This window comes from Colius striatus, chromosome 1 (genome assembly GCF_028858725.1).
Source record: "Colius striatus isolate bColStr4 chromosome 1, bColStr4.1.hap1, whole genome shotgun sequence".
Lineage (NCBI taxonomy): Eukaryota > Metazoa > Chordata > Aves > Coliiformes > Coliidae > Colius > Colius striatus.
The window spans coordinates 116,683,714-116,708,707 of record NC_084759.1 but is presented as its reverse complement, the minus strand read 5'-3'; the positions used below and the strand labels follow the sequence as shown (position 1 = coordinate 116,708,707).

Sequence of the window (24,994 nt, the reverse complement as noted above, 5' to 3'; positions counted from 1 at the left end):
CATTCTTCTGTCTTTAATAATAAGAGAAAACTTGGGAAATCAGCTTCAGATTTACATTTTTCTCTCTTAGGTAGACAAGCTCCATCTGTAAGGTGAGATGGTGATGGGCTAGTAGTAAATACCTGTAAGGTCTTATCAGGGCAATGACTATTTGAGGATGAATTGCCCCTCTCTGTGAGAGTGGTAGCATTTGATAAGCACAGTGGAATTTTATGGCTCATTTTTCATCCTGTCACTGCTAGCCTGCAAAGGTCAAAACTTGCATTTCGAAACCAATATGGTGTTGCAGTGCTCTATCTAAACCATTGTTTACTGATGTTTGGGCCACATCTCCCATGTGCGACCTGAGGGCTGAGACAGGGCATTACCCTCACCTGAAGGGTACCCATCAGCCAGATAGAATCATAGAACCACGGAATGGGAGGAGGTGAAAGGAACCTCTAGAGATCATCCAGTCCAACTCCCTGCTAAAGCAGGTTCACCTCCATCAGGTCACACAGGGACATGTCCAGGTGGGTTTTAAAACCTCCAGAGGAGCCTCCACACCCTTCCTGGGCAGCCTGTGCAAAGGCTCCCCCACCTCAACAGCACAGCAACTTTTTCTTGTGTTTCAGTGGAGTGTTTTGTGTTCCAGCATCTATCTCGGGCAAGAGTCTGAATGTTTTTGCCCCAAACACTGCCCACTTGGCAAACACTGGCTAAATCCCACGCATACCGGAGTGGCAGAAACGGCTGACGTGAGGCAGCCGACAGGCGCCGGGGCCCGCGGCAGGGCCACGCCGCCACGCCCACCCTCACACCCACCAACGGCCGCCCATCGCGCGGACACGCCCCCCTGCCAAGCGCTGGGGCAGGGGCGGGCTCGCGCCCGTGCGTGAGGGCGGCGCGTGCACATCCCGGCTGCCGACGCGTCCGACGCGCTGAGGCAAGGTGGCGGGGCCCTGCGCCGAGCATGCGCGCTGCGGCGCTGTACCGGCCCGGCCGCGGGAGTGCGCATGCGGGCGGCTCGCGCAGGCCCGGCAGATGCAGCCGTCGCTTTAGCCTCTCCTTTCAGCTGCCACGTACGGGTGCCGGCGGTGGCGGCCGTGCCCGGGCTCGGACGGGGCGGGAGGCCTCCACCGGCGGGACCACAGAGACGCCAGAGTAAGACAGCGAGGCTTGCGAGGCTCACCGCGCTGTTCCCGGGGGGAGCCGTTGCCGCGCGCTTGAAGGCGGCGGGAGGGGGAGGGGTTGGGGGTTGGGGGTGAGCCTTTCCCCCTCCCCCTCCTCCTCCTCCTCCTCCCTCCGTTCCAGGGGCGACGAGGCCCCTGGCGGAGAGGCTAGGAGACCCTTTTCGTCTCCCCGGCCGCGCCTGAGGGAGACTGAAGCAGCCCGCCGGCCTCTTCGGTCTGCGGAATCGGCTGTGATTTCTGCGTCCCATTGAGTCGGGCCTGCCCTCATCGAAACTGGAGAAAACGGAAGAGACGTTTCTCCTTCTTTCTGTGCCCTTCCTCGTCCCTACCTGTCTTGAGAAAACTCTCGTAGCTCCGTCGAGTGGGGGTTTGTGAGGCAGCACTGCTTGGCCCTGTTTCTGTACTTTTCACGCTTTTGTTCGTTGTCCCTGTTTTAACAGGGGAAAAAGTGAAGCAGAAGCTGCAGTTCTTCCCAACAAGGCTGTTCTACTCAGCTGCAATGCAGAAAGGGTAGTGAAATCTAACATGGTTCTGATGACATGGCTTTGGAAGGGATCCTGAAATGACTGACTTAGATTAGCCAGTCGCTGTCCACATGCACCATTTAGATTGGTGAATGATGTGACTAGAAAGTGAGCCAAGAGGGGAGGGAAAAGATCTCTGCCTCCAAAATGCATGTGGAACACCCAGAAGGTTAGAAAGATGTCATTGTGACTCATGAAAAATAGCCTTTCTTAAACAGGAGGACAGTTTGCTTGTTGATTGTTGGTTCTTTTACCCTCAAGAAAGCAGACACTGTGATTGCTTCTGTTACAAAGCTCAATTAGTGTGTATTCTGGATGTCTTCTGTGAGAAACAATCACACGGGAGTCATCCATTCAGCTATGTAACAGTGAGGGAAGAATAGCTTGAGTGCTGTGTAGCTCAATAATTAGGACACTTCACATAGTTTTCTGTAAAAGTTGCAAGCATTTGCAATGTTTAGAATCTGTCTCTTAAAATCCAGACACCATAAGCAGAAGAACACATGGGGAAAAAAAAAAGTGCATTTAAATACTTTCAGTTACCTTTTCATAATTGTTGGTAGACACACAGCAGATTTCTGTGTTGGTAAATAAGACGACAGAGTTCTGTCAGTACATTACAGTAGCTGTTTTCCTTGCACAAAGATACAAATGATGCATTCAATCTGTTGAAAGGCCACAGGAGCTCAGGCCTGTCCACCAAAATGCCTATCTTTGGGAATTGCAGAGGAGTTTTGATTCTTACTACTGTTAGTTTCTAAGTAGCTTACATTGTAATGCCAAACCAGTGCCCAGCTCTGATGTTTAAACAACATGAAAAGGTAGGTAAATGAATTTAAGCTATTTTTAGATGCATTATGTGTATCCTGTATTTGTCCACTGCTGTAAATTTTACTCGGAGCTGTGGCAAGGCTGGGATGAAAGTGGCACCATCTTCTTGCATTACTAATTTAATAAGATGTGAAGGAGCAATTAGAAAAGTAGCCTCGTCCTGTTCACCTTTTTAATATGTCACAACAATCTTAGCCTCTCCCTCTCAGGAGCGGGTACAGCCCTTTTTGAAGGTGAACATTCATACCCAGGATGAGGGGAGTAGCTGTCAGCCTCTGAGAACCAGAGAGAGGTTGTGTCTGTTCTCTGGAGTTTGCTTACACCCTCCTTTTGTCCTGTATATCTCATTCCAGTTTTCTTCCAGTTAAGTTGAAAGAGGAGAATTGGGAAGCCCATTTTCATGTGGATGAGAAGAACCTGTGTTTTCTTTCTGATTTGCAGTGAATCAGCTAAATACCAGACAATGGATATTTGATGTTAACTATGTATGTGAGAGACATGGAGAAGAGCGCCCAGTAGGATATGCCTGTTGGGTGGGACGGAAGAGCACAGCTGTGTTCCCCATTGGACTGCTCTGTGTATATGTATATATATGTGTGTATATATATATATATATATATATATATGACTGCTCTGTCTTATAACTCTGGGCATTAAGTACTTGTGCAATAAACAGGTGGACTTCATGATCTTCATGCAGCTCACCACGTTGGCTTTCTAGGAGAAAAAGCACAATTTTATGGTGAATTGAGAGCAAACAGTATTTTTAAGTGGTTGTCTGTTTCTGACTGCAATTCCTTTTTGTACAGTTTGGTGACTCTTCCTGTAGGAAGGTGGCAGTACTACTATTTTCCTCTTGGTGGTCTGTCCTAATGCTCTGCAGTCTGTCCTTGAAGACTCAGTGCTTAATGCCATGGTGGCTTCAGCCTTAAGCTAAGAAATCTACTCCTCTAAATGCTACTGCTAAATCAATCAAAGTTTATTTTCTTTAATTTAACTTGAGGTTTTAAGGTGGAGGCCATACAAATGAATATTGTGAGACTGCTGAGGAAGATCGCTGCCCTGGAAACCAACACATTACTGCTAGGAATTCCTAGCAGAAAAAAACTCCTAATATGAAATTAAAACTTGTTCAAGATCTGTTTTAGTTGAACTTCAAACTACTCAGAAGTGTAAATCTCATTGTTACTTTATGGATAAAACAGTGATTTTTTCATGGGGTATATTCATTAGGATGTTCTAAAGTAAAAAATTGGTGTGAAGTGTATAACTAAGGAAATGTGACTGTAAATAAAAATTGGTGTGAAGTGTATAACTAAGGAAATGTGACTGTAAATAAATATTTCTTGCTTTTTTTTTTTTTTTCTGATGCAGCTTCCTGGTTTTGGGCACTGATAGTGCATGGCGACTTATCCTAACTCTGTCCTGAAGTGACGTGGGAAATCTGTCCGATAATTGAGCATCAGTCTAGGCAAAACAAGGTAATGCAAAATGGTTGTTTTTGGGAATGTGAAACAAAATCTATAAGTGAATGCTGTTTTATTCTTTTTTAATGCTTTAAATAAAAACAAAAAAAACCCCAAAAAAACAAAACACAAAAAACAAATTAAATGTGCTAGACTGAGTTGATGTGCCTGCAGCCGAGACTTCTGCGTTTCAAAACATGAATAATACATTAGCAGGCATTAATGATATTATAAACACCACCATTTTATCATAGTGTCTCAGCAGCAACCTGGCTGTCTTAATTGCAGGTCTCTTTTCTCTGCAATTAGACTCTATCCACCTACTTCCTGTTATGTCTGATTGGGAGAATGAGTTGTTCAGCAGTTTCTTCTGTTTTTTTGGACTAAATGGACGTATTTGCATGAAACATTTTCCTTATATTAATTTCAAAGCCCCCTTGAAATTTCACTGGAATATAGAGATGGCATTATACTACATGTTTTTAAGGCAAAACATTGCCATCAAAACAATAAAGTTGAGTATATATATAGGTGCATTGAGGTATGGTGTATGAAAGGCTGTAGCTGAGTATCTTTTTTCTCTAGTATGAGAGTTTCAATGCAGTACTTTAACAATAGACTGACCAAAGCAAAATTCAGTTTTTACATCTAACACCCTTGAAGATAAGAGAGAAATAGCCACACAACTCTATCAAGGATTCTTTTTGCATAAGAGAACAAATAGCAAGCTTGCCTCTGTGTGTGTTTGGAAATGTCAGTTTTGACATATAAGGCAGCCTCCTTTTACCATTGAAAGTATTTGTACTTCAGATGTTAAGATAACTGCTTCTTTAATTGCTCCTCGTTCCAGATCTATTGTTTTGATCCTGTCCAAAACTCATGAGAAAGGAGGAGACATTTTACTAGCTAGCTACATTTTTTTTTTACATTCCTCTGCTCTGTAACTTCTCTTTAGCTTCTATTTTTCTTTTAGTGTTTATCTAACGAGAGATGCCTCACACAAAGTGATAATTTAAAAATTGTCTTATATGGAATGTTAAAGGTGTGTCTGAAATGTATGCTGTGTGCTGCTTGGACACAAGATGGCTTTGTTGCACTCCCTTTATTTTGGAGCAGTTGTCCACCTAAAAGTACTAAGAGTAACTGACTGTTCTGAGCATGTACACTGTATAACATATTGTGGCTCAGAGCATAATGAGTAGCTAATGTGTGGTCTATTTAGCAGCTTTTAAAAATCTAAAGTCTTGGTTAAACCATCGCTGTCAAAATTTTCAAAACAAAAAAAAAAATATTTTATCTTTGTGGAGCGGAACCCTCAGGGTATGTTCTAATCATGTGTATAATAAAACCAATGTTCATTTATTCATGACGTAATGCATGGTCCCATTAGTAAAGCCATCTTACACCTGTAATCTTTGAAATAAGATATTTGTTCTGGCAATCTTTTCTTAAGTAAAAAAGTCATTTGCTGGTTATCATAATTTGAGGATGTGCAAAAATCATCTAATAAGGTGATAATGTAACCAGGATAATGTTGTAAGGCTGTTAGCTTTTGATACAATCTCACTTCCTCTGAGATGATTATATGTATCTGAAAACCAAATCCTAGAGAATATTGATTCCCTTTATAGCTTTTTTCATGACAATTTACAGTTGATATCTTTGAAAAAAACCCACCCGAGTTTGAAATTTCTCAATATCAGACATATTTTTAAACTATCTGGCTTAAAAAAAGGAGGTAGTTTTAAATTGTGAGCATTGGAAACTGTGATAACTGTTAATTTGAAATGTCAGATCTTGCAGAGTTGTTCTTTGCCCGTGAGCTCAGTTGTAATGTATTGTGTTTGACAAATTAGCGCATCATAGAGTGTGTCTGAGACTGGTTTTCTGGAGAGCTTCGTAACAGTTGTGCTTTCTAAAGATGGAAAGCTACAGAACTGTTATCAGATACATTTCAAACTAACAGTTTAGTTTTCTAAAATGTTTTTAATGTTTTGTTCTTGGTAGGTCTGCCCGCGATAAGGAATCCACCATGAATGGGCAACTGGACTTGAGTGGGAAGCTGATCATCAAAGCTCAGCTTGGGGAAGATATTAGGAGAATTCCTATTCATAATGAAGATATCACCTATGATGAATTGGTGCTAATGATGCAAAGAGTTTTTAGAGGAAAACTTCTGAGCAATGATGAAGTCACAATAAAATATAAAGATGAAGGTAAGATTTAATTACTACTGTTTCTCTGGTACGGTTTTATCTATGGACAGAGACTGCAATTCACCTCTTCAGAGTTGTTCATATTCATTGGTAAATGTAAGTGATTTTGTGTGCAATCCTTTGAATCAGATGACAGAAACTGTATCTCTTGTGATTACGCTATCTTGACAGTATAACGTCCTCCAGTTTTTCTGAAACATCAGCTAAATGAAAGTTCATTTTTTACTGTTGTGGAAAGCTGATGCCATTGCAGATTTCTCTTCTGACCTCTCATTTAAGCATTTTTTGTGTTCCATGATGAAGTGGGTTTGTAGGTGCGGAGTGAATAAACCTGTATGATAATGTAAGCTCTTCTAAGACTTTGAAAACTTGATTTAAGAAGTAGTAATTCTTGATTATGTTTTCTTCTGTTGGTAAAGATTAGAAGAAACTTTTAATTTAACCTGAAATACTTCCTAAAAGTGATTTTTCCACAGTGTGATGGATTGAATCTGTTGGATGTTGGTTATTTCAAAGAAAATCTTGTCATTATTGCTAAACGAGCACAACCTCAAGAAAGAAGGACTTCCACAGAATGAATGAAAAGGCCTTGCTTAAGATGCGCAGAAAGAGAATCGTGGTTCAGAGCATTTTTCCTCAATGAATGTCAGTGTGGGTGTGATGAGTTTGTGTGGAGCTGCTTTTTGTTTGTGAGGGAGCAGCCCCTGTAAGCAGTTCCTGAAACCTCCCCCGACTCTGAATTTTGGACCCACCTGCTGGCCCTGATGGGCCAGTCAGATGCAGCCCACAGTGAAAGTGGAGACTGTGCCTCTGTGACCTGTGGAGGGCAGCGGTGGGACTGAAAGTTGCCAGCAACTCTGGGAGAACTTTGTGCTTGAGTGGGTGTTTTGGACCTTGTCTCAGAGAAAATGGAGAGGAGCTTCAGGCCTTGGTTTGGAGTGGTCAGTACAGGGCTGCCCAGTATGTGAGAGACCCCACAGTGGAGCAGGGAGGACTAATGAGGAATCCTCCTTGGAGGTGAGACAGGCGGCAGGAGCCATCAGGGATGCAGGGGGATGGGAGGTAAAGACACCAGGACCAGATACCTGAGCCCCTGAAGAGGGTAGGTGTAGGGTCAAGGGGATCTTAAAGGGGCTGATTTTACTTTTCATGATTGCCCTACTCTGTATTGCTTTCAGTTGGGCATTTCCGTTTGTTATGATTTTGATTGGTGGTGGATAAAATGAAGTTTTGTTTTCTTCCGAAGGTGAGTGGTCTTGTCTGTTTTGCCTGGGACTGTAAATGGTGAGTGAGCCCTTCCTGTCCTTAGGGTGTTCGAAAGGCCAATCATGATCCTTTGTTCCAGGGTAGGCCTAAACCATGACCATGAGATGTGGATAAGTTACTTAATTTGGGACAGAGGTGTAGTGTTCATAAAATAAAACTGAGAATGAAGTGGTAAAATCTAAAATCTCTGATAATTATGCTGCTGTGTAGTGAAAGAGTTACATTACTGAAGCATTCAGGTTCATTTTTCTTAATGGCACTGAAAGACTTTAGCACCATCTGTGGTACCTAAAATGTCAAATAACTTCTCTTCGTACATCTGGGCAATAACATTTCACTTTGAATAACCCTGAGACAGGTTTTTTCAGGCTCATGAAGCTTTTGAGAGAGACTGCTTATCAAAATTGATAGGCAATGAAGAGCTAATATTTGGGTCTTGATCTCTAATGAGAAGAAAGCTCAGTGGATTTGTGGTAGTTTTGTTTTTCCTCTTATCACATAATTGATTTATTTTTTCTTTCTGGAATGAGAGGTGAAAGGAAATTGGTGAATCCTTTTCATTAGGTTAAAGCTTCTAGTCCTTTTTTGCATTCTCACTTGTTCTTTAAGTATAGTTGTCTTTTTTTTTTTTTAATCCTTCTATCTGTCATTTTTTAAAGAAGATAACAGTATATGGAGACTGTAATTATAGTTTCATTCTTTGGTTGTTTTCACAACCCAGAGATCTCCTACTTTTAATTTTAGCTTTCTTTGACTCAGAATGTACTAATTCTTCACTGAGGTGGAATTTCAGTATATGTTTTCCTAGCTGATGATCACTAACAACATTTAAACGTTGTGAAGATAGAGGAAGGTGCAAGTGATTAAGGAAGAAGTTATCAAAGCTAGGCTTCAGTTTTTTCATATGAGAACTGTTGTATTCTTGAAGTTGTTTCAGCTAAGATTCTTCTTTCAATCTATTTCTGTCACTGGAAACATTGGAATACATACATTCTACCTACTTCCACTTTGTTATTTATCCCTCTTCATTTGGTCAAAAGATTTCCACTACTTCTACAGCCACTATCTGCATCTTCTCAGAATACATATGCACACTTTGAGTGTTTGGCAGAGTACTTCATCTACCCCTCCTGGCTTTGTTTCTTTTTGCTATATGTGATGTGATTTCTATGAGGTGAAGGCCTGAATATGTGACTTTCTACTTAAAATGAGGACTGCCAGCAGTGAATTTATAGAGATCGAAGAGTAGAATTGCATATTAAGCACACTATGTTATTGAGTTACATATGCTAAAGCCCCTATGGAGCCAGTAATAGAATATTTACTTTGTTAGGCTTGAATTTAAAACTAGAGTGCCTAATGTGAGATTGCCCTTTCCCTCTTGTTCTTCATTACTTTGCAGTACAAGTTAATATCTCTGTGACAGAGCCAATAACGTGTTATGAACTCAGACTGCATGTAATCAAGGTGGTGTCAGTAATGTCTCTACCCATGATAAATTGACTGAAGTGAAAGAAACCTAGATTTTTGGTGGTAGTTTTTAGATTTTTTTTTTTTCCTTCCAATGTAGGGTAATAAAAAAAAAGGTAGACAGATGTAGTAGATGAGGTTGAAGAGCTGGGCAATGATATTAAATTTAATAAATATTTATATTTTTTTCTAATTTTCAATGTCAGAAAAATTGGAATGGGCCATGATGTTGCAGAGTTAATGCTAAAATACTTTCTAGTCCATTGGTAAAGGAGTCAGTAGCTTACACTAAAGATAAAAAAAAAAATTGACATAGCAGGGAATATTTCAAGTACATGGGAAATTGTAGAGAATGAAAACTGCATTGTAAAAATGAGAAAGGTAAGTCCTTCAAGTAACAAGATCAGTAGATAAAATAAAGGAAAATCTGCCTTTTTCACCAGTAAATGATTAAGACTCTGTATTCCGATCTGTATCATGTAAACAGGAATTCCATTCATTGACATTCCTTAAAATGAAAAGTTTGTTTGGTAAGTCTAATACACTTAAATTGTTAGGCTTTTGAGTGGCTTGCCATATACATGTCCCTTATGAATCCCAGCGTATACTCTGCCTGGCTAATAGCTTGATGGCTGCTAATGGGAACTAGAACTGACTTCATGCATCAAACAATCCTGTATTTAAGTTTTCTTGGCCTTTTTTCTGCTGGTAATTTAAAATAGAAACTGTAACTTCTTAATGCCTTTAACGGATATTAAAATAGGTGACGGAGAATAAGATGGAATGATCTAGACTCTTTTGGGTGATATTAATCCATGTAAACAGTCTGTATTAATATATATTTTTATTTGACTGTGTAGGGTGAACTCTTTAGGACAAGGAGTCTTTGTTGAGACAGTAGATCTGAGTACTGGCTGGTTGATATGACAGAAAAGCATCCTAAAATGGTCTGCCTGTGTTGTGCAGGGTCAAGTGAAGTAACTATGATTTACTGTGTTAGCTGGAGAATATGGAATAGAAGGGCTTTCTGTTAAGACACCAGTGGATTTTGTTGTCAGCATTTAGGAAAGGACACTGGAAAGCTGAAGGAAGTGTTTGAGTTGGAGAGACAGGCACCTCACCCCCCCCCCCCCCCCCCCCCCCCCCCTTTTATTGCCAAAGAAAAAGGACTGTAATTTTCATGAAGTTACTTGTTTGGAGTCTAATTGTATAAAGTCTTGTTATGGGTGAGAATGGCAAACAGGAAGACTATTACCTGCCCCTATCTGACCCTGCTGAGGGCCCTGCAGGAAGTCTGTGCTCAGGCTAAAACATGTTAGAGAAGCTGGGGAGGGTCCATTAGGATGCACTAAGTGTGGTGAGGGGATTTAGGGCAAGTGGAATGTTTGAGGAAGCTAGGCTTATTCACTCTGCTAAAGATGAGACTGAGGGCAGAGGTAACAGCAGCCTCTACCTAACTGAGTGGGCATTGCAAAAACCGTTGTATCCAAACTGTTTTGGGTAGCACCAGATGGCAACAATCATAAGCTGCAATCTGAGAGGCTGAGCAGGAGTTTTTGCCAGGAGGGCAGTGTGTCACTGGGGCAGGTTGCCTAGTGGGGTTTTGGAACTTCTTTTCTTGGAGACTTTCCAGTCTCCACTCAGTGAATCCATGACTGATACTGCTATGAACCACTGTTTTTTGAGGTTGGGAAAGTGCAAACAAGCCACTGGATACGAAAACATAATTGAAGGCAACAATATGTATTTCAGGAAAACTTGAAAGTTATTCTGTATGTCATCAGTTTGTTAGTATTTGTAAGATTTTTTGTTTATTTGTGTTAGAAAGCAACTTAATTGAAGACTGACAGGCATTGTTAGGTGGTAATATACTAAGAAAATCTAGTTACTAGTGCTCAGGTATGACAAAATTAGTGTCTAATTCTTCTTCAAAATTTGTTGATTTTTTTTTCATTTGCCATCATGTGTGTTTTGAGTATTTGTACTGAAGCATTAATTCTTTGAAAATTGTAACCCCGAGTTTCATACAATTGGAACTTTGTCATCAATGTATAGGGAATAGCTCTGAATTTTTAAGCAGTCATCTGTGATTAGAAACATCTTTCTTCATCTGTCCACAGAGCTTCCTTTTAGCAATGTTTTTGGGACCAATATTGGTAGCCTGGAGTTGGCTTTGTTCCAAGATGTGTGTCATCTGACTAATCCTATTGCTTCTGAAGATGAAGCTTCATTGGATAGGACCTTATCTCAGATTCCGTTCATCAAGCTGTTTTGGAAGGAAGTAGTCCTGCTGCCCCTTTTCTTTCCTGCTCCAGTACATTTGTTTTCCTGATAACATGTTGTCACTTTTTCCTTTGCACTGCCTAAGTTATGTTCATTTAATCTATTAATAATCTATTGAATACGTTAAAACAGCAGAAAATCTATCCTGCTGTTTTATCTGTGACCTTGTAGAGCAAGTAAAGATGTTATTTTGGATTGTCTTGACTCAGGTTAAAAATTGTGAGAGACCAGACTTCATGGGAACTTGATGTCTCTTTTGAATATTAATAAAATGAAAGGTGTTCAGTGCTTTAAGCATAGCTCTTTGCATCTTAAGAATAAAGGAGGATCCCGTGCCATTCTAATACAGTTTCTGTGACGGATGGCAAAGTGCAAATTCATTAGGATGCATTAAAGTGGGAATTCCTTTGAAAGGGGATAGACAGAAATAAGTAACTAAGAGTTGAGACTTCATGTCAAATTCCTGATTTGAGAGAAAAGTTTTCTTCTGATTGCTTTGACATCTTCATGACTTCATTCCTGTTTATGTGTTAAGGTCGATAGATATTTTTGCCATTTGCTTTTACTCAAGAACTTTATTATCATTCCCTTGTTGAAAATCAATCCTGCACTTCAATGTTCTGAATATAACCTGAGAAGATGTTCTAGTCAATGAAAACATTGCCTTATTAACATGTGTGGTTTATGTTTTAAAAATTGAATGGAGATTGGCTTGTGGCATCTCGCTTGACTCTCCTGTCTGCTCCTGAACAGCATAGTTTTGGAGCCAGTTGGCATATAACTTTATCTAGTGGCATCATTCTTTCTTGATGTTGGACTTTGTGAACTCTTAGCTCTGATGTGTCATCCTGTATGTAAATATGAAGAATGGTGAACTATATGGAACTTCCAAGGGGCTGATGTCAGAAGACTCCATTTTGGAGTCTCTCAGCTTCTGTGCATAATTTCTCTGCACACTAAAATAATAAACTTTTTCCCTAGTAACTTCAGAATCAAATAGGAAAAGTTATTTTTGAGTAATGAAGTAATACTTCTGCCCTAGTGTGAAGTTCAGTGCTCAAAGGCTTTGCTTTTAATGTAGCTTTTTTTTTTTTCAGATGGAGATCTTATAACAATTTTTGATAGCTCAGATCTTTCCTTTGCAATTCAATGCAGTAGGATACTTAAGCTGACATTGTTTGGTAAGTATAGAAGATTATGTCTTTCTCTTTTTTAATAATGTCTGTTAACAATCTGGAAGGGAGCTTCACTGGAAGGTACTAAAATCTTTTTCATCTCAGAAGAATGAAGTCAGTTGAAAATATATGATTAATACATGATATCTTTTTCTCTTGATGTTTTATGTGACATCTGAGCTTACAGAAACTGAAACTATTTCTTTTTGTAAGATGGCATAAAGTACTTGGCATACATATCTATATGTGTGCTCAGTGGTTTTTTTTAATGTTGTTTTCCATGTTATCTTCCACTCTGGCATTTCAGCACAGAAGCACGAGAAATTAAGGATTACTTAGCAGTGTTGCTAGCACACTGCTAAAAACTAATATTATTTGCTTAACAGTGAATAGATTTTGGTATTTATCCTTTACATAAAATAGTTCTTTATTTTCAAGATCATATTGGTAAATTAACACCTAGTTCCAAGGAACAGCAAACATCCTTGAATTTGGGACACAGACCTTATTCATGAATTGCAGCAATGTTGTGTGTGCTGTATTAGTTCTGAAGACACTTCCTAAAGGGACAGCTTTTCTCAGCCAAGTATGATGTTTGTATTGTTCTGAGTATATTCATGGAAACAAGTGGACGATGCAAAAAGTTACTGCAGACTGCACTCTACAGTTCTAGTACCATGGATTATGCTAAACTGAGATTATATTAAAGGAACAATAAACTCTAGAATGAGTTCAGTCTGTGTTGGCTAAACTTGTTACTAGGAATATGACAAAGGGTATTCCTTTGAACTGGATGTCAAAATGATACCACAGTCTTAAGTCTATCTAATTGCTGTTTTGCAGTGAATGGACAACCAAGACCTCTAGAGTCTAATCAGGTGAAATACCTACGTCGAGAGCTGATAGAACTTCGCAACAAAGTCAATCGTTTGTTGGACTGTTTAGAACCACCGGCTGAACCAGGGCTTTCCACTAGTCTGCCTGACAGTGGTAGGCAGCTTGGCAAAGAATGGTTTGGTTTAATTTGCAGAGTTGTGTGCTGTTTTAACAGAATGAAAACTGGAGGCTTGAACATGGGTTGTAATCATTCTTAATTGTTGCTTGATGATTCAGAACTTAATTTTCATGCTTCATTTATTTCAGAGGCAGAATTCTAATGCTAATTATGTGAAGTAAAGCACTAAGTTAACTTGGGACTAAAATTTCAAAGTCTGAGGTTTTTTTTTGCACTGTATGAAAATGCTGTAACTAACTCTTGTGAGTCATGGCTATGTTTTGAAAGGGCTTTGAGCAGAATTAATAGTTTGTTGTTGCTGAAGTTCTTGCTCCCAGCTGAGCACTCCCGTTGCTTACTTTGGGCTAGCTCTGGTGCTTATCCTTGTCATGTTGCTAAGCGAGTTTAATTCAATAAACAGGAAAATGTGAATTCAGCAAAAATTATATCCACTTTTTTTGCCAGATTAGGAAATTGAATCCACACAGTGTGAGCTCAGACCAGCATCAGAGCTGTCTTAGGGTAAGCAGTGCAAGTGTTCAAGTAAGGGAGGGAAAAGATTACCAGGGAAGGGCACAATGGGGAAGGAAGTCTTATTCTCCTAGTTTTGAGGCATTGATCTCCTAGCTTAGGGCTGTTGTGCTGTAAAAACAATATCTCTACATGCTTTAATTCAGGTTTTTTCAGTAAGATGGACACAGCAAATAATGACAGAAGGTCATGAAATGCACTGTTCGGACTGGAGGAGTGAACCAAGATCTCTGGCCTGTTAGGAAGTGGTGCTTTTATATTTTACACTTTGAAATTTCACTTGTTTTGTTGTTTAAGAAATCTCAGCCCCTGTTCCTACAATAGAAGCAATTACTATTTTTAATGGAATACAATGGATTAAACCATCTGGGAGGATACTAGGGTGATAATCTTGCAGTGTAAACAAAAGTAGCCAGTCTAACCCCTATCTGCACTTGATTGTTTTTGAGAGCAATGTAGTACTCTCCTAGGTGAGGGGTTTCTGAGTAATTCAGTGTTACTTGTATCACTACAAAGAGATGAACTTTACCTGTCATCTTAGGAAGAATTTAGGGAGAAAGGGGATAGACAGACCCAAGTAAAAACTGCAGTTGATGAAATACTGTAATAACCTGGAATCTATCCTGTATTTTTTTTTTTTTAAATTTTGAATTCTCTGTAGACAAGTCCTACCAGAACAATTTATCTGAAGCAAAAGCCTCATATCTTTGAATTTAAGACACAGTGATAACATGATATTGATACTCCACAGTATTAGTGTATCTTTGACCGTGCAACCAAACCTAGGATTTGTGATCCATCAGTTTCAGATGGATCACTGACTCATCACTGGTATCCTACCATGAACATTTCAGTATTTAAAAAATGTTAAAATGTTCACAACTATGCAATTTTAAAGTTACTGTGGTTATATAGATATGATGGTGTTTCAGTTCTCAAAAACTAACAATTGGGCATTTTGTTTTGTAGATGCTGTAGATGGCAGGGAAGAGAAGCCTGCTGCTGCCGATTCTAATGTTAAGCCATCTACTCAAGTTATAGCAGCAAGCATGTCTGCATTTGACCCACTAAAGAACCAGGATGAAATCAGCAAGAATGTCATGTCAGCGTTTGGCTTGACAGATGATCAGGTGTCAGGTAAGAATATGCCTTTTGAAAAGGAAAGCAAAACCTGTTCCTAGTTGATGACTTGAATCTTGATTTGTAACAAAGCATTTGTATCTCAGATGTATTAAGCTGTGTTCTGTATCACTATTTCTTTTCAGAATTCTAAAACCGGATATGTTATAGTATTGTAACTATGTTAACTCCCATATATAAAAGTTGAAATGTTGTTGTTGGTTTTGGCATTGTTTTTTTTAGCTTGGAGTAGAAAACAGCTTAAGTTTCTAAATCCAAATTATTTAAAGGTATTTTGTTAGAGTATCTGACTTTTTCTATCCTTGGCAGATTACAATTATCTGCTACACTGCCTTAGGCATTGATCTTGCAGTTCCTGTTCTTGGCTTGTTCTTCTGCAGTTTGGATCAGTCAGAATGTTTTGTACAACTCCATCTTTTTGCTGTTAGATTTCTAAAGCACATAGTGTCAACTCCTATACTGTTAAGAGAAAGGAATAGCATACTTGTTTAAATTATATTTATTTTTGAAGAGCTGCATAATTGTTGGTCCTACCTAGTAGTAGAATACTAAACATCTAAAAACTGACTATTCTCAACTGAATGCATAAGAGAGCATAACTGAAGATAGAAAAACAGTTTAGAATGTCAGTGTGATACAGAACACAGACTTTGCACACAGTCTGCCTGGATCTGGCCAGGTTTAATGTAACTTTGAAACCTGAAAATAAAGCCGCTGTTAGCTAACAGGATTTGCTGTTCATGGTCAGCTTCAGAGCAAATACATTTTACACAATGTGTGAAGTAATGATGCTGATGGACAAACTAATAGCAACTGGAGCTTGTTTCTACAGTATAGCTGCCTTGGCAAAAGTGTGAAGAGATAGGAATAAATATACACTGCTTAATTGAAACTGTGGGATCCAAAGTTGTAGCCACAGGGTGGTTGTCTTCAGGTTGGGGTACTGGTCTGTGCATCAGGCACATTTGGGATCTCTTTCTCTGTGGCATGTTTTGGGTACTATCACAACATGGTTATTTGACAAACCAGATAAATATTGGATGGTACTTGAAAACAACGGTCTCTCTGAATAATGGAATGATAGAGTATCAAATACAGCTAGAGGAAAATTGGAGCTAATTTTTGAAGGAGTGATTTTATCTTTTGGTACAAAGCCTTAGTGTCATTTAATGCTTTGATCATGTCATCAGTGATACTTCAGTGTTTATATGTCTCCCCGATTCTTCCAACTGAGAGAACTGACTTGGCCACGATTTGAATGTACAACGAACTTCACAGGGGAACATTTAAACAGGATATAAGACATCCTGTTTCATAGAATCACAGAATGGTAGGGGTTGCAAGGAACCATTAGAGATCTAGTCCAACCCCCCTGTAGAAGCAGGTCCACCTAGATCAGGTCACATAGGAATGTGTCCAGGCGAGTCTTGAAGACCTCCAAGGAAGGAGCCTCCACACTCTCTGTGGACAGCCTGTGCCACGGCTCCGGCTCCCTCACAGTAAAATATTTTTTTCTTATGTTTAAATGGAACTTCTCATATTCCAGCTTTGTCCCATTACCCCTTGTCCTGTTGCTAGATACAACAGAAAAAAGGAATGCCCCAACCTCCTGACACACACCATTTAGATACTTATTAATGACATCCCCCCTCAGTCTTCTCTAGACTAAACAGCCCCAGTTCCCACAGCCTTTCCTTGTAAGGAAGCTGCTCTGGTCCCCAGACCATCTTGGTGACCCTGTGCTGGACTCTTTCCAGCAGTTCCCTGACCCTCTTGAGCTGGGGAGCCCAGAACTGGACACAGGACTCCAGATGAAGCCTCACCAGGGCAGAGTAGAGGGGGAGAAGAACCTCCCTCGACCGGCTGGCCACACTCTTCTTGATGCATCCCAAGATGCCATTGGCCTTCTTGGCTATGAGGGCATGTTGCTGGCTTGTGTTCAGTTTATTATCAACTAGGACTCCCAGGTATCTCCCTGCAGAGCTGGTCTCCAGCAGGTCAATCCCCAGCCTGTACTGGTGCATAGGGTTGTTCCTCCCCAGATGCAGGACTCTGCACTTGTCCTTGTTGAACCTCATGAGGTTCCTCTCTTTCTCTCTGAAGTCAAGGTAGATGACATCCCCCTCATCTAGCCAGCCAGTTATGTAGTCATAGAAGGCTATCAGGTTGGTCAAACAGGATTTCCCCTTGGTTTGTAAAGCAATTATGTATGTAAAGGCAAACCCAGAAGTAGGAAGATTTGATTCATTTTCCCTCTAATAAGGGTACCACGAAAACACAATTAAGGGCTTGTTGGATGTTTATATTGTGTAAATATAACATTCTTGAAGGTGCATTTGCAACAACTCTAATACTTTAAGCATGTGTTTTAAAGTAGTGTGGCATTCATATGGTTAAGAGCTGGAAAGATCCAGGTTTAAGGTCTCTTGTTTCTTACAAAGTATTTTGCATGTGTAGTATATTATACCTGTTCACATATCTATTTCAGAACTTCTCATAATGTAGAGAAAAACCTGAATTCTTTGTTTCTGTGCTCTCTTCGAGTGCTAGCTGGCATATTTTCAGAATTGTTGAAGGAGACAATAGCTTTTAGACTGACATCTGCCATGTCTTACCTGGGAGTGCAATATTAACACCTACCTTGGAGGATTTCTGTTCACAAGCTGTGTGACTATTGGTAGAACACTTTGTGGCCTGGGCCCACGTGGGCCACAGTAAAACACCACTGCGTTTGAACAGTTTCATGCAGCCCTTCACCTTTGCTCCAAATAAGAAAGAATATGTGCATAGGTGTATGATCAGTCCAAAAGTAGCATGTCTTCAGCATAAGTGTGCAAGGTTAATGCTTGAAGCTGCAGAAAAAACATGTTGCTGTGGGGAGTTTTATCCCACAAATGGATCAGGTTTCTTGGAAGGATGAAATTTGAGTGACCTACAGGCAGATGGAGAATTCTGATGACACCTCCCCCAGGATTTTCAAAGGACTGTTTGGATGTGCAAACATATTTAGTTTTAGCATGGGTGTGACTCTTTCAGATGTGAATCTATGAAATATTAGAGAAGATGTTAAAAGCTTTGCAAGCAAATGGTCTTGTTATTAGACTTTTGGATTCTAACTGTTCATTTTATGCTCTGTATCTCGTTCTTGCTCATCTAGGACCACCCAGTGCCCCTGCTGAAGAGCGGTCGGGAACCCCAGACAGTATTGCTTCCTCCTCTTCTGCGGCCCACCCACCCAGTGTTCAGGCACAGCAGGCACCATACCCCGCAGCACAGCCCCAGGCTGGTCAGGTGGAAGGTAAGAAGCTTGTTTTACTGCTATTTAAGATGTGAATAATGGTGTCTGAATATTAGTAATCAGTAGCGGGGACTTCCAGTTAGCAGAGCAAAAGTCGATCTCAAACTACAACTTGATCTTGTGCCACTAGGCAGAAAACCTTTTTTCCTAACGTGCTATTCAGTATAGAAACAGCAGATGGAGCAGTAGCTTTATGTAAAACGGTAGGGAAGGCAACATGAGGAGCATTGTCAGGATACTGCTCCCTACTTGCATCCATGCTCACTTTACTATAAGGCAGATTTATATACACTGCACTCAAAAGCTATCTGAGGATCTTAGTGTCACACATTATGTGTTGTGTCAAGCTTCCATTCAGCTAGCACTTTGTTGTTTTGTCTACAGTGACTTTGTATCTAACAAAACAGCTGTTGTTGCATTGCTGCTTTGTTACAAAAGGCTCCTGCTAGTCAACTTAAGCCTAGCTCAGGTCTTGTTTTCCTGTGTTAACTCTTGAGAGCCTTGGCAGGTGCCCCTTTAAAGCTTAAGGTCTTAGCTCTGATATTCAGAGTACTTTGTACTATATTCTCTTACATATTTTTTGACTTCGGAATGACTTTCTTGGCTATTTCTGACTCCATACAAAGTGCAATATGAAGTTGTTTCCCTGTTAGTGTAGAAACAAGATACAACCCTTTGCTGCTTTCTGTACTGACCTAATGCTGCAATACGTGAGAGGTGTTTATTGAGGGTGCTCACAGTATTCACAGTCACTTGGAATATCTTGCCTGAAGTGTATTGGTAACATTTTGATTGAGCAGAGTATTTGAGCAACTTGTAGTTAGGTATAATATTTAAGCAGGTATGTTGTGTTGATAGCAGTAGAGCTTGTAAAACACTTGTTTTGCCTCTTTCAGCTTTTTTCTTTTTTGCTTGCTTCTCGAAGAATTTGTCGAGTGGTATTAAGAGACAGCAAGAGATGTCTTTGTAGCTTAAATATCTGTTTACTGTCTGTGTGTGGAAGTTGCTTTTGGAAAAAAGGTGCTTCAAGTACTTCTGTTAGCAGCCAGAAAATTAAATAATATACTCAAAAATATACTCTCTACTACTAAACTTGCATTTTATGAATTTGGTCAGTCATTCTGGTGTATCAGGCATGAATTTTAATGCCATAGTTTGCCAATAAATGTTGTCGTGATTGTAATTGGTTATTAGTTGTAGTTGTTTATGAACACCAAGTCAGCTTATCTCTGTGTGCCCATACGAACGAATGGCTTGCCTCTTTTGATGGAGTTTTAAGGATGCACTCATTTGAATTAAATCAATACAACAAAGTCATTTCAGTGTAGTACTGTCTCGTGTGATGTGCTCCTGCTTTTGAACCACTAAATCCAATTGCTGAACACACATGAGAACCAATTATCTACAGATGTGGCTACTTTAAATTTTAGTCTTTGCTGAAAGAGATGTAGAAGTTCATTCATGTAAGAACTTAGTGATCTTCTGGGAAAAAAAATGTCGTGTGAACACACCTATTTGGTCTTTTTTCTGAATGAAGCCAAAGTGGCTGTTTCAGTGCACAGGAACAATGGTAAATGCTGGCAGGTCCTTGCCTGTCAATAAGCACCGCTAAATATGAAGCCAGACACAGATGCTGTAGCTCATCTTGTTTTTAGAGTAAAAAATATCCAACGAGAGGGAAGACTCTGTGTGTTTAGGGACCTATAGGATCCCTAGCTGAATTAAGGGATGTAAATTAAGAATGTTTTCTTGAATGGCATTGGGACACCTCTCTTGATCCTCACTAATGCTTCAATCCTAGTGAAGACACCGAGCCTCCTCAGAAAGCTTTGAGAAAACTCCATGGTTTCTTTTGTACTCCATTACCTGGAGTCTCCAGCAGGTGCCAGTGTGGCCTCTCTCTTAGCCTGCAGGTTATCCTGAGACTTGCAGCCTCCTGCTTGTTCTGCCAGGACTTCCCTTTAACAACTGAGTTTAAGAAACAGAAAACATACTTTCTGAGTTTCTAAATCTTAATGATCAACCTAACAGGCTTAAATACTTTTCAGGCCTTGCATTTAGTACTCGTCATCCCACAATAATTGCATACCAAATAATATTTTGAACAACTGCACCAGTATAAAATACTTTTAACACCTTAGTGTGAATGTAAACCACCAAAGCTTTCAGCTGCAAGTAATGCAGAGAAAAGAACCACCAGGGAGTTGTTTTAAAGCAGTATGCACAGGAATCTGGAAGGACTTTGACTGGAGCTGAGTTGCTTTTGTCTGAGTGCAGTTCAGAAAGTAGAGCTTGTGGTATATTTATACAGTCTGCTGGTCTTTGCAGAATGAATAATAGTACAGTAACACTGTATAAAAGTAAAGTTTCCATGTCTGCTTCAGTTCATCTAAGCTTTAGATTTGGCAGCTAGTTGATTTTGTTCTTTGTGCCCGTTACTGAACTGAAAAATAGCAGAAGTCTAAGGCCTAAACAGAGTCCACAAGTTAAGTCTAAATAAATACTCTGCCTCTTCTTGACAAGAAATTGGAAACAAGGAGTTTAGGAATAATTAGCATTGAGTTGGAATACCCGAGCTTAAGAATGTATGCCTTTATTTTTGCTTTAGGGTGTACACCCTTGGATCTTTTAAGAAAACTTGGCTTGCAGTAAATTCAATACTAAGATGGATGACTTATCTGGAAAATGTGGTCAGAATAAATAATGTACCACTCTGCTTACAGTACTGTGATGAAGAAAGGATCTTAAAAACCTCATATAAACAGACAGTCTGAGGACATGTTTAACTTTTGAAGTACTTGAATTTACAGTGTGAGTTCTGAAGCGGTTATTTAGACATTTAAAGATTCATGCTCTGTTACCCACCAGAGCAGCACTAATTAAGGTGCTTGGCCTTCTGGCATCCTCTGAAAATGTGAAGTAGGAAGCCTCACATACCAAAAGAGAAATTTTTTTTCTGTTGGACATAAACATCATTTAGTCTTCAAGACAGCATTGGTTCACAGACTGAAAGCTGTAGATTGATTTTGATTGGTAGTTAGATGTGACAGACTGGTAGTTAGATGTGACAGACACATGGGCAAACTTCATTGTCTTCACCTGCTTTTTAAAAAAGATTTTACATGTTCTGTGAGAGGATTCGGTTCTGTGATTTGTATTTTCTTTTTGATCTGTCAGGCTGTTGTTCACTGTGTTTATAATACAGGTAAGGTACTGGGCTTCAACTAAATACGTTTGTAATCCATAGGTCAGATGTATCAACAGTACCCACAGCCCGGTTACCCTGCTCAGCAGCCGCAGGCTCAGCCTCAGCAGCAGTACAGCATGCAGTACCCAGGTAAGCAGCGCTCTCCAAAGGCAGCTTAGCTGTAGGACCTCTCCTGCAGTGCCTGACCCTGTCAGCTTTGGCTCCTGAACTGGTGGGGCAAGTCAGGGTGCCGAGCAGCCCGAGTGCCTGGGGCTCTGATGGGAAGGGGCACAGTTTCGAAATGTCCAGGAAGAGAATGCTGTAGTACTCATTGTATTCTTAATACATAGTTGGGGATCTGGTATCACAGTCCTACTTGATTGTGACCAAAAAACTGACTTCATTGTGCATTGTTGGAATGCATTGTTAGCAAGGTAGGCAAAACGAATCACCTGAAGTGTGAGCAGTCTTCAGGATAAACTTCCACAATCTTGAGAGTCTATAAAGTAAGCAACGAAAACATCCCAATTTAGCTTCCTTAAGTACCGGAGGTAAATAAAGGTGGCCTCTATTTCTTGCATCTAAAATGATCCATTCTAGATGCTGTCATTTTAGAGAACCTTTCAAGTGATAGGGTTTTTTTCAGTTGATTTTTGCCAATAACTCAAGTAAAAGTGTCAGGAGACTTTAAGCAGCAGAATATTTTAATGCACTAGTGGTTTTATGTGCAGTAAAATATGAAAAGCTGGCCTTTGTGTATGCCCAAAATAACCTTGACTTCAGAACTGTTAGTTATCTGGTACCTAATAATGTGTAGTGTATGCTAGGAATTCAGCTGAAATACAGGAATGAACCTGGAACAGCAGATTCTATAACAAATTGCAAGTTGCCTATAGTTTAAGAAAGCATCACAAAGTAATTGTCATCCCTTGTTTTAAACAATCTCTCTTAAACTAAAGTCTCCTATGCCATTACGTGGCTCAGAACAGAGCCTGTACCACCTGTTTTTTTGGTGTGCAGTGTATACAGTGGGAATGCATCAATTCTGATGCAGGTGAGAACACTTGCAGAGGTTAATGGAGAAATTCCACGTTTACCTTGGATAAGGACCATAGAAAACTTAGAACTGAAGGATTGTGCCTCAACCCTTGTTCCTGTGCACTGTGTGAGAGCTGGTTGATTTAGGTCTGTAAATGGTATCTTGTTCTCTGCAGATTTCCCACCCCCACGTTTGTAATTAGAAGCCAATGACAGACCTTCTGAAGTCTAATTTCAGAAGAAGTAGCAAACCTGTTGGAAGCAGGAGGGTCTGTTGGACCTTATGCTTAAAAACTGAGAGTGAAGTGTGGAGGGGAAGGAGTTGCCATCTGCTTTCTAGTCATATCTTGCCATCACCTAATCCATTAGTTTCTGGAAAAGTTGCTGTGAAAGCTCTAGCGCAATGCGAGGTCTGCATTCTAGTTTCTAGTAGGCATCATCTTCAAGTACGACTGGAACGCCACCCAAATGGATCTGGGGCTCCTTTGTTTCTCATCATTTCATGATGAACTCAGTCTTTCAGAAAGAGTCTGGCTTTTTGAGGACCTAGTCACAACAACCTTTGAAAATCTTGACTCATAGGATTTCTTTTTGTTTGTTTGTTTTGCTGTTGTTCCCATGAGTATTGTCTCCTTTCACGCCCATGTGCCTTGAGAGCAGGATCCGTTCCCACTCTTGTAGATCTACTAGGCAACAGTGTGGCTATTTACTCATGGTAGTAAAAATGGACCCTTCAGAGGTTTGTCTCATGGGTAAATTTTGATCCCAGTCTCAAGGTGAGTTTACTCCAGTGCATTCTTCAATCCTTACTCTTTCCGTTTAGGGCTGTGCTCTTGTAGTAATTTGTGTGTCTGGTGTTTAATGCTGACAGGATCCCAGTCACTGGAGAGGTTTCATTGCAAGTAGCTGCAGGTGTGTTTCATGATGGATAAAAGTAGCTATTTCTTCAAAAGAGGACTTTGTGTCATTTTAAAGTCTGTAATAAGAGACACTCCTTTTGGAAGCTGGTTTTATACAGCAAAACAAATTAGGGGCATGTTTAAATGGAAGTTTTGTATTCCGTTCTGCATAACTTTTTAATGTTTAAAGAGTTGAAAATACCTATGATTTAACCAAAGGGATGACTTGTATTAAACACTGACAGTGTTTTTGTGACAGTTTAGAGTTTTTATTTGGGAAAAAGGTTGCATTTTGCTTCAGTTTCCAATGAAGGCATTTTATTTTCGACAATGGTAAAATTTAAATATGTAACTTTTTAATGTCAGTTGTGGGGAAAGGGTTCTGTGCTATGTTCGGCATGGCCTCGAGGCCTGGGCCATGTGCCCTCGTGCAGGGCAGGGGACTTGCGGGTCATGCTCGGCTTGCCTGGTCTGTGCTTACCGCGTTGTTCCGTGTCTGTCACTGTGAGCAAAAGGTATTTCTGCAAGTGCCCTTGCTTCTGTGCTCCCTCTTACCTCCCTCTCACTCTTTGCCTTCCCAGCAGGCTACAGCCAGCAGCAGACCCCCTCGCAGCAAGCGCAGCAGTTCCCGGCCTACAGCCAGCCCGCCGCCCCAGCCCCGGCCGCTGCCTTCCCTGGGCAGCCGCCACAGCAGCCGCTGCCGGCGCAGCAGCTCCCGCAGTACCCGGCGGGGGGCAGCTACCCCCCACAGCCCTACACCACCCAGGCCTCCCAGCCTGCCGCCTACAGCGGTGCCCCCGGCTCCCAGGCAGCCCCTGGCTCCTTCCAGCCGCGGCCCGGCTTCACCCCGCAGCCCGGCAGCACCATGACCCCCCCACCCAGTGGGCCCAACCCCTATGCCCGCAGCCGGCCTCCCTTTGGCCCACAGGGCTACACCCAGCCAGGACCTGGCTACCGGTAAGGTGAAGGAGGTGCCGCCCGAGCGGACCGGGGCGACTGGCACCCGCTGTTCCATCCCAAGAGACTCCAGGATTTTTAATTGAGATTCCGAAACCGTAGCTGAGAATTAAATTCCGCCAGGGGGAGAGGAACGACCAAAAGGATCTTTTCTGCTTGAAATTGTATCTGCTTCCTAGTTTAATTTGGGGCTGGGTTGTTTTTGGGAAACACTACCTAAATGTCTGTAAAGTGATTGACATTCTAGCTTGCCTTGTTTGAGGGACATGAAGACGCTAGTTGGAAGTTTTGCCCACTTATCAGGCTTGTTTTTACTAATGCGATGATGTACTAAATTAGATCCGTTCTGGAGGTAAAACTAGATACGATGTATTATAAATTGTAATGCTCACATGGAAAACTAATAAAAACCCCTGAATCTATTAAAGGCCTGGTCTTCATTTTGGAATTGGGGTAACGGGAACAGGAAAACTGTGTGAAGACAAGCGCGCATGCTGGGTGTGCGAATAGCAAGGTAAAGCCCACTGGTGTCCAGCTTTGTAGAAGA

The 24,994-nt window shown here is 40.8% G+C and overlaps 1 protein-coding gene across 4 annotated transcripts; it reads left to right on the top strand.

The window, feature by feature from the left end:
- Positions 1 to 990: 990 nt before the first annotated feature.
- TFG (trafficking from ER to golgi regulator) lies at positions 991 to 24,874 on the top strand. Of its 4 annotated transcripts, none has more exons than XM_062004185.1 (9): positions 991 to 1,143; positions 3,902 to 4,008; positions 6,001 to 6,209; positions 12,326 to 12,409; positions 13,247 to 13,393; positions 14,898 to 15,065; positions 18,226 to 18,366; positions 21,614 to 21,703; positions 24,075 to 24,874. In XM_062004185.1, exons 3-9 carry the CDS (start codon positions 6,026 to 6,028, stop codon positions 24,449 to 24,451), a joined length of 1,191 nt encoding a protein of 396 aa, XP_061860169.1. In that variant the 5' UTR covers positions 991 to 1,143; positions 3,902 to 4,008; positions 6,001 to 6,025; the 3' UTR covers positions 24,452 to 24,874. The 4 variants fall into 4 exon arrangements, with proteins under 4 accessions (XP_061860169.1, XP_061860162.1, XP_061860187.1 ...); XM_062004178.1 differs by having other exon boundaries at positions 24,072 to 24,874; XM_062004203.1 differs by lacking the exon at positions 21,614 to 21,703.
- The last annotated feature ends 120 nt before the right edge of the window (positions 24,875 to 24,994 follow it).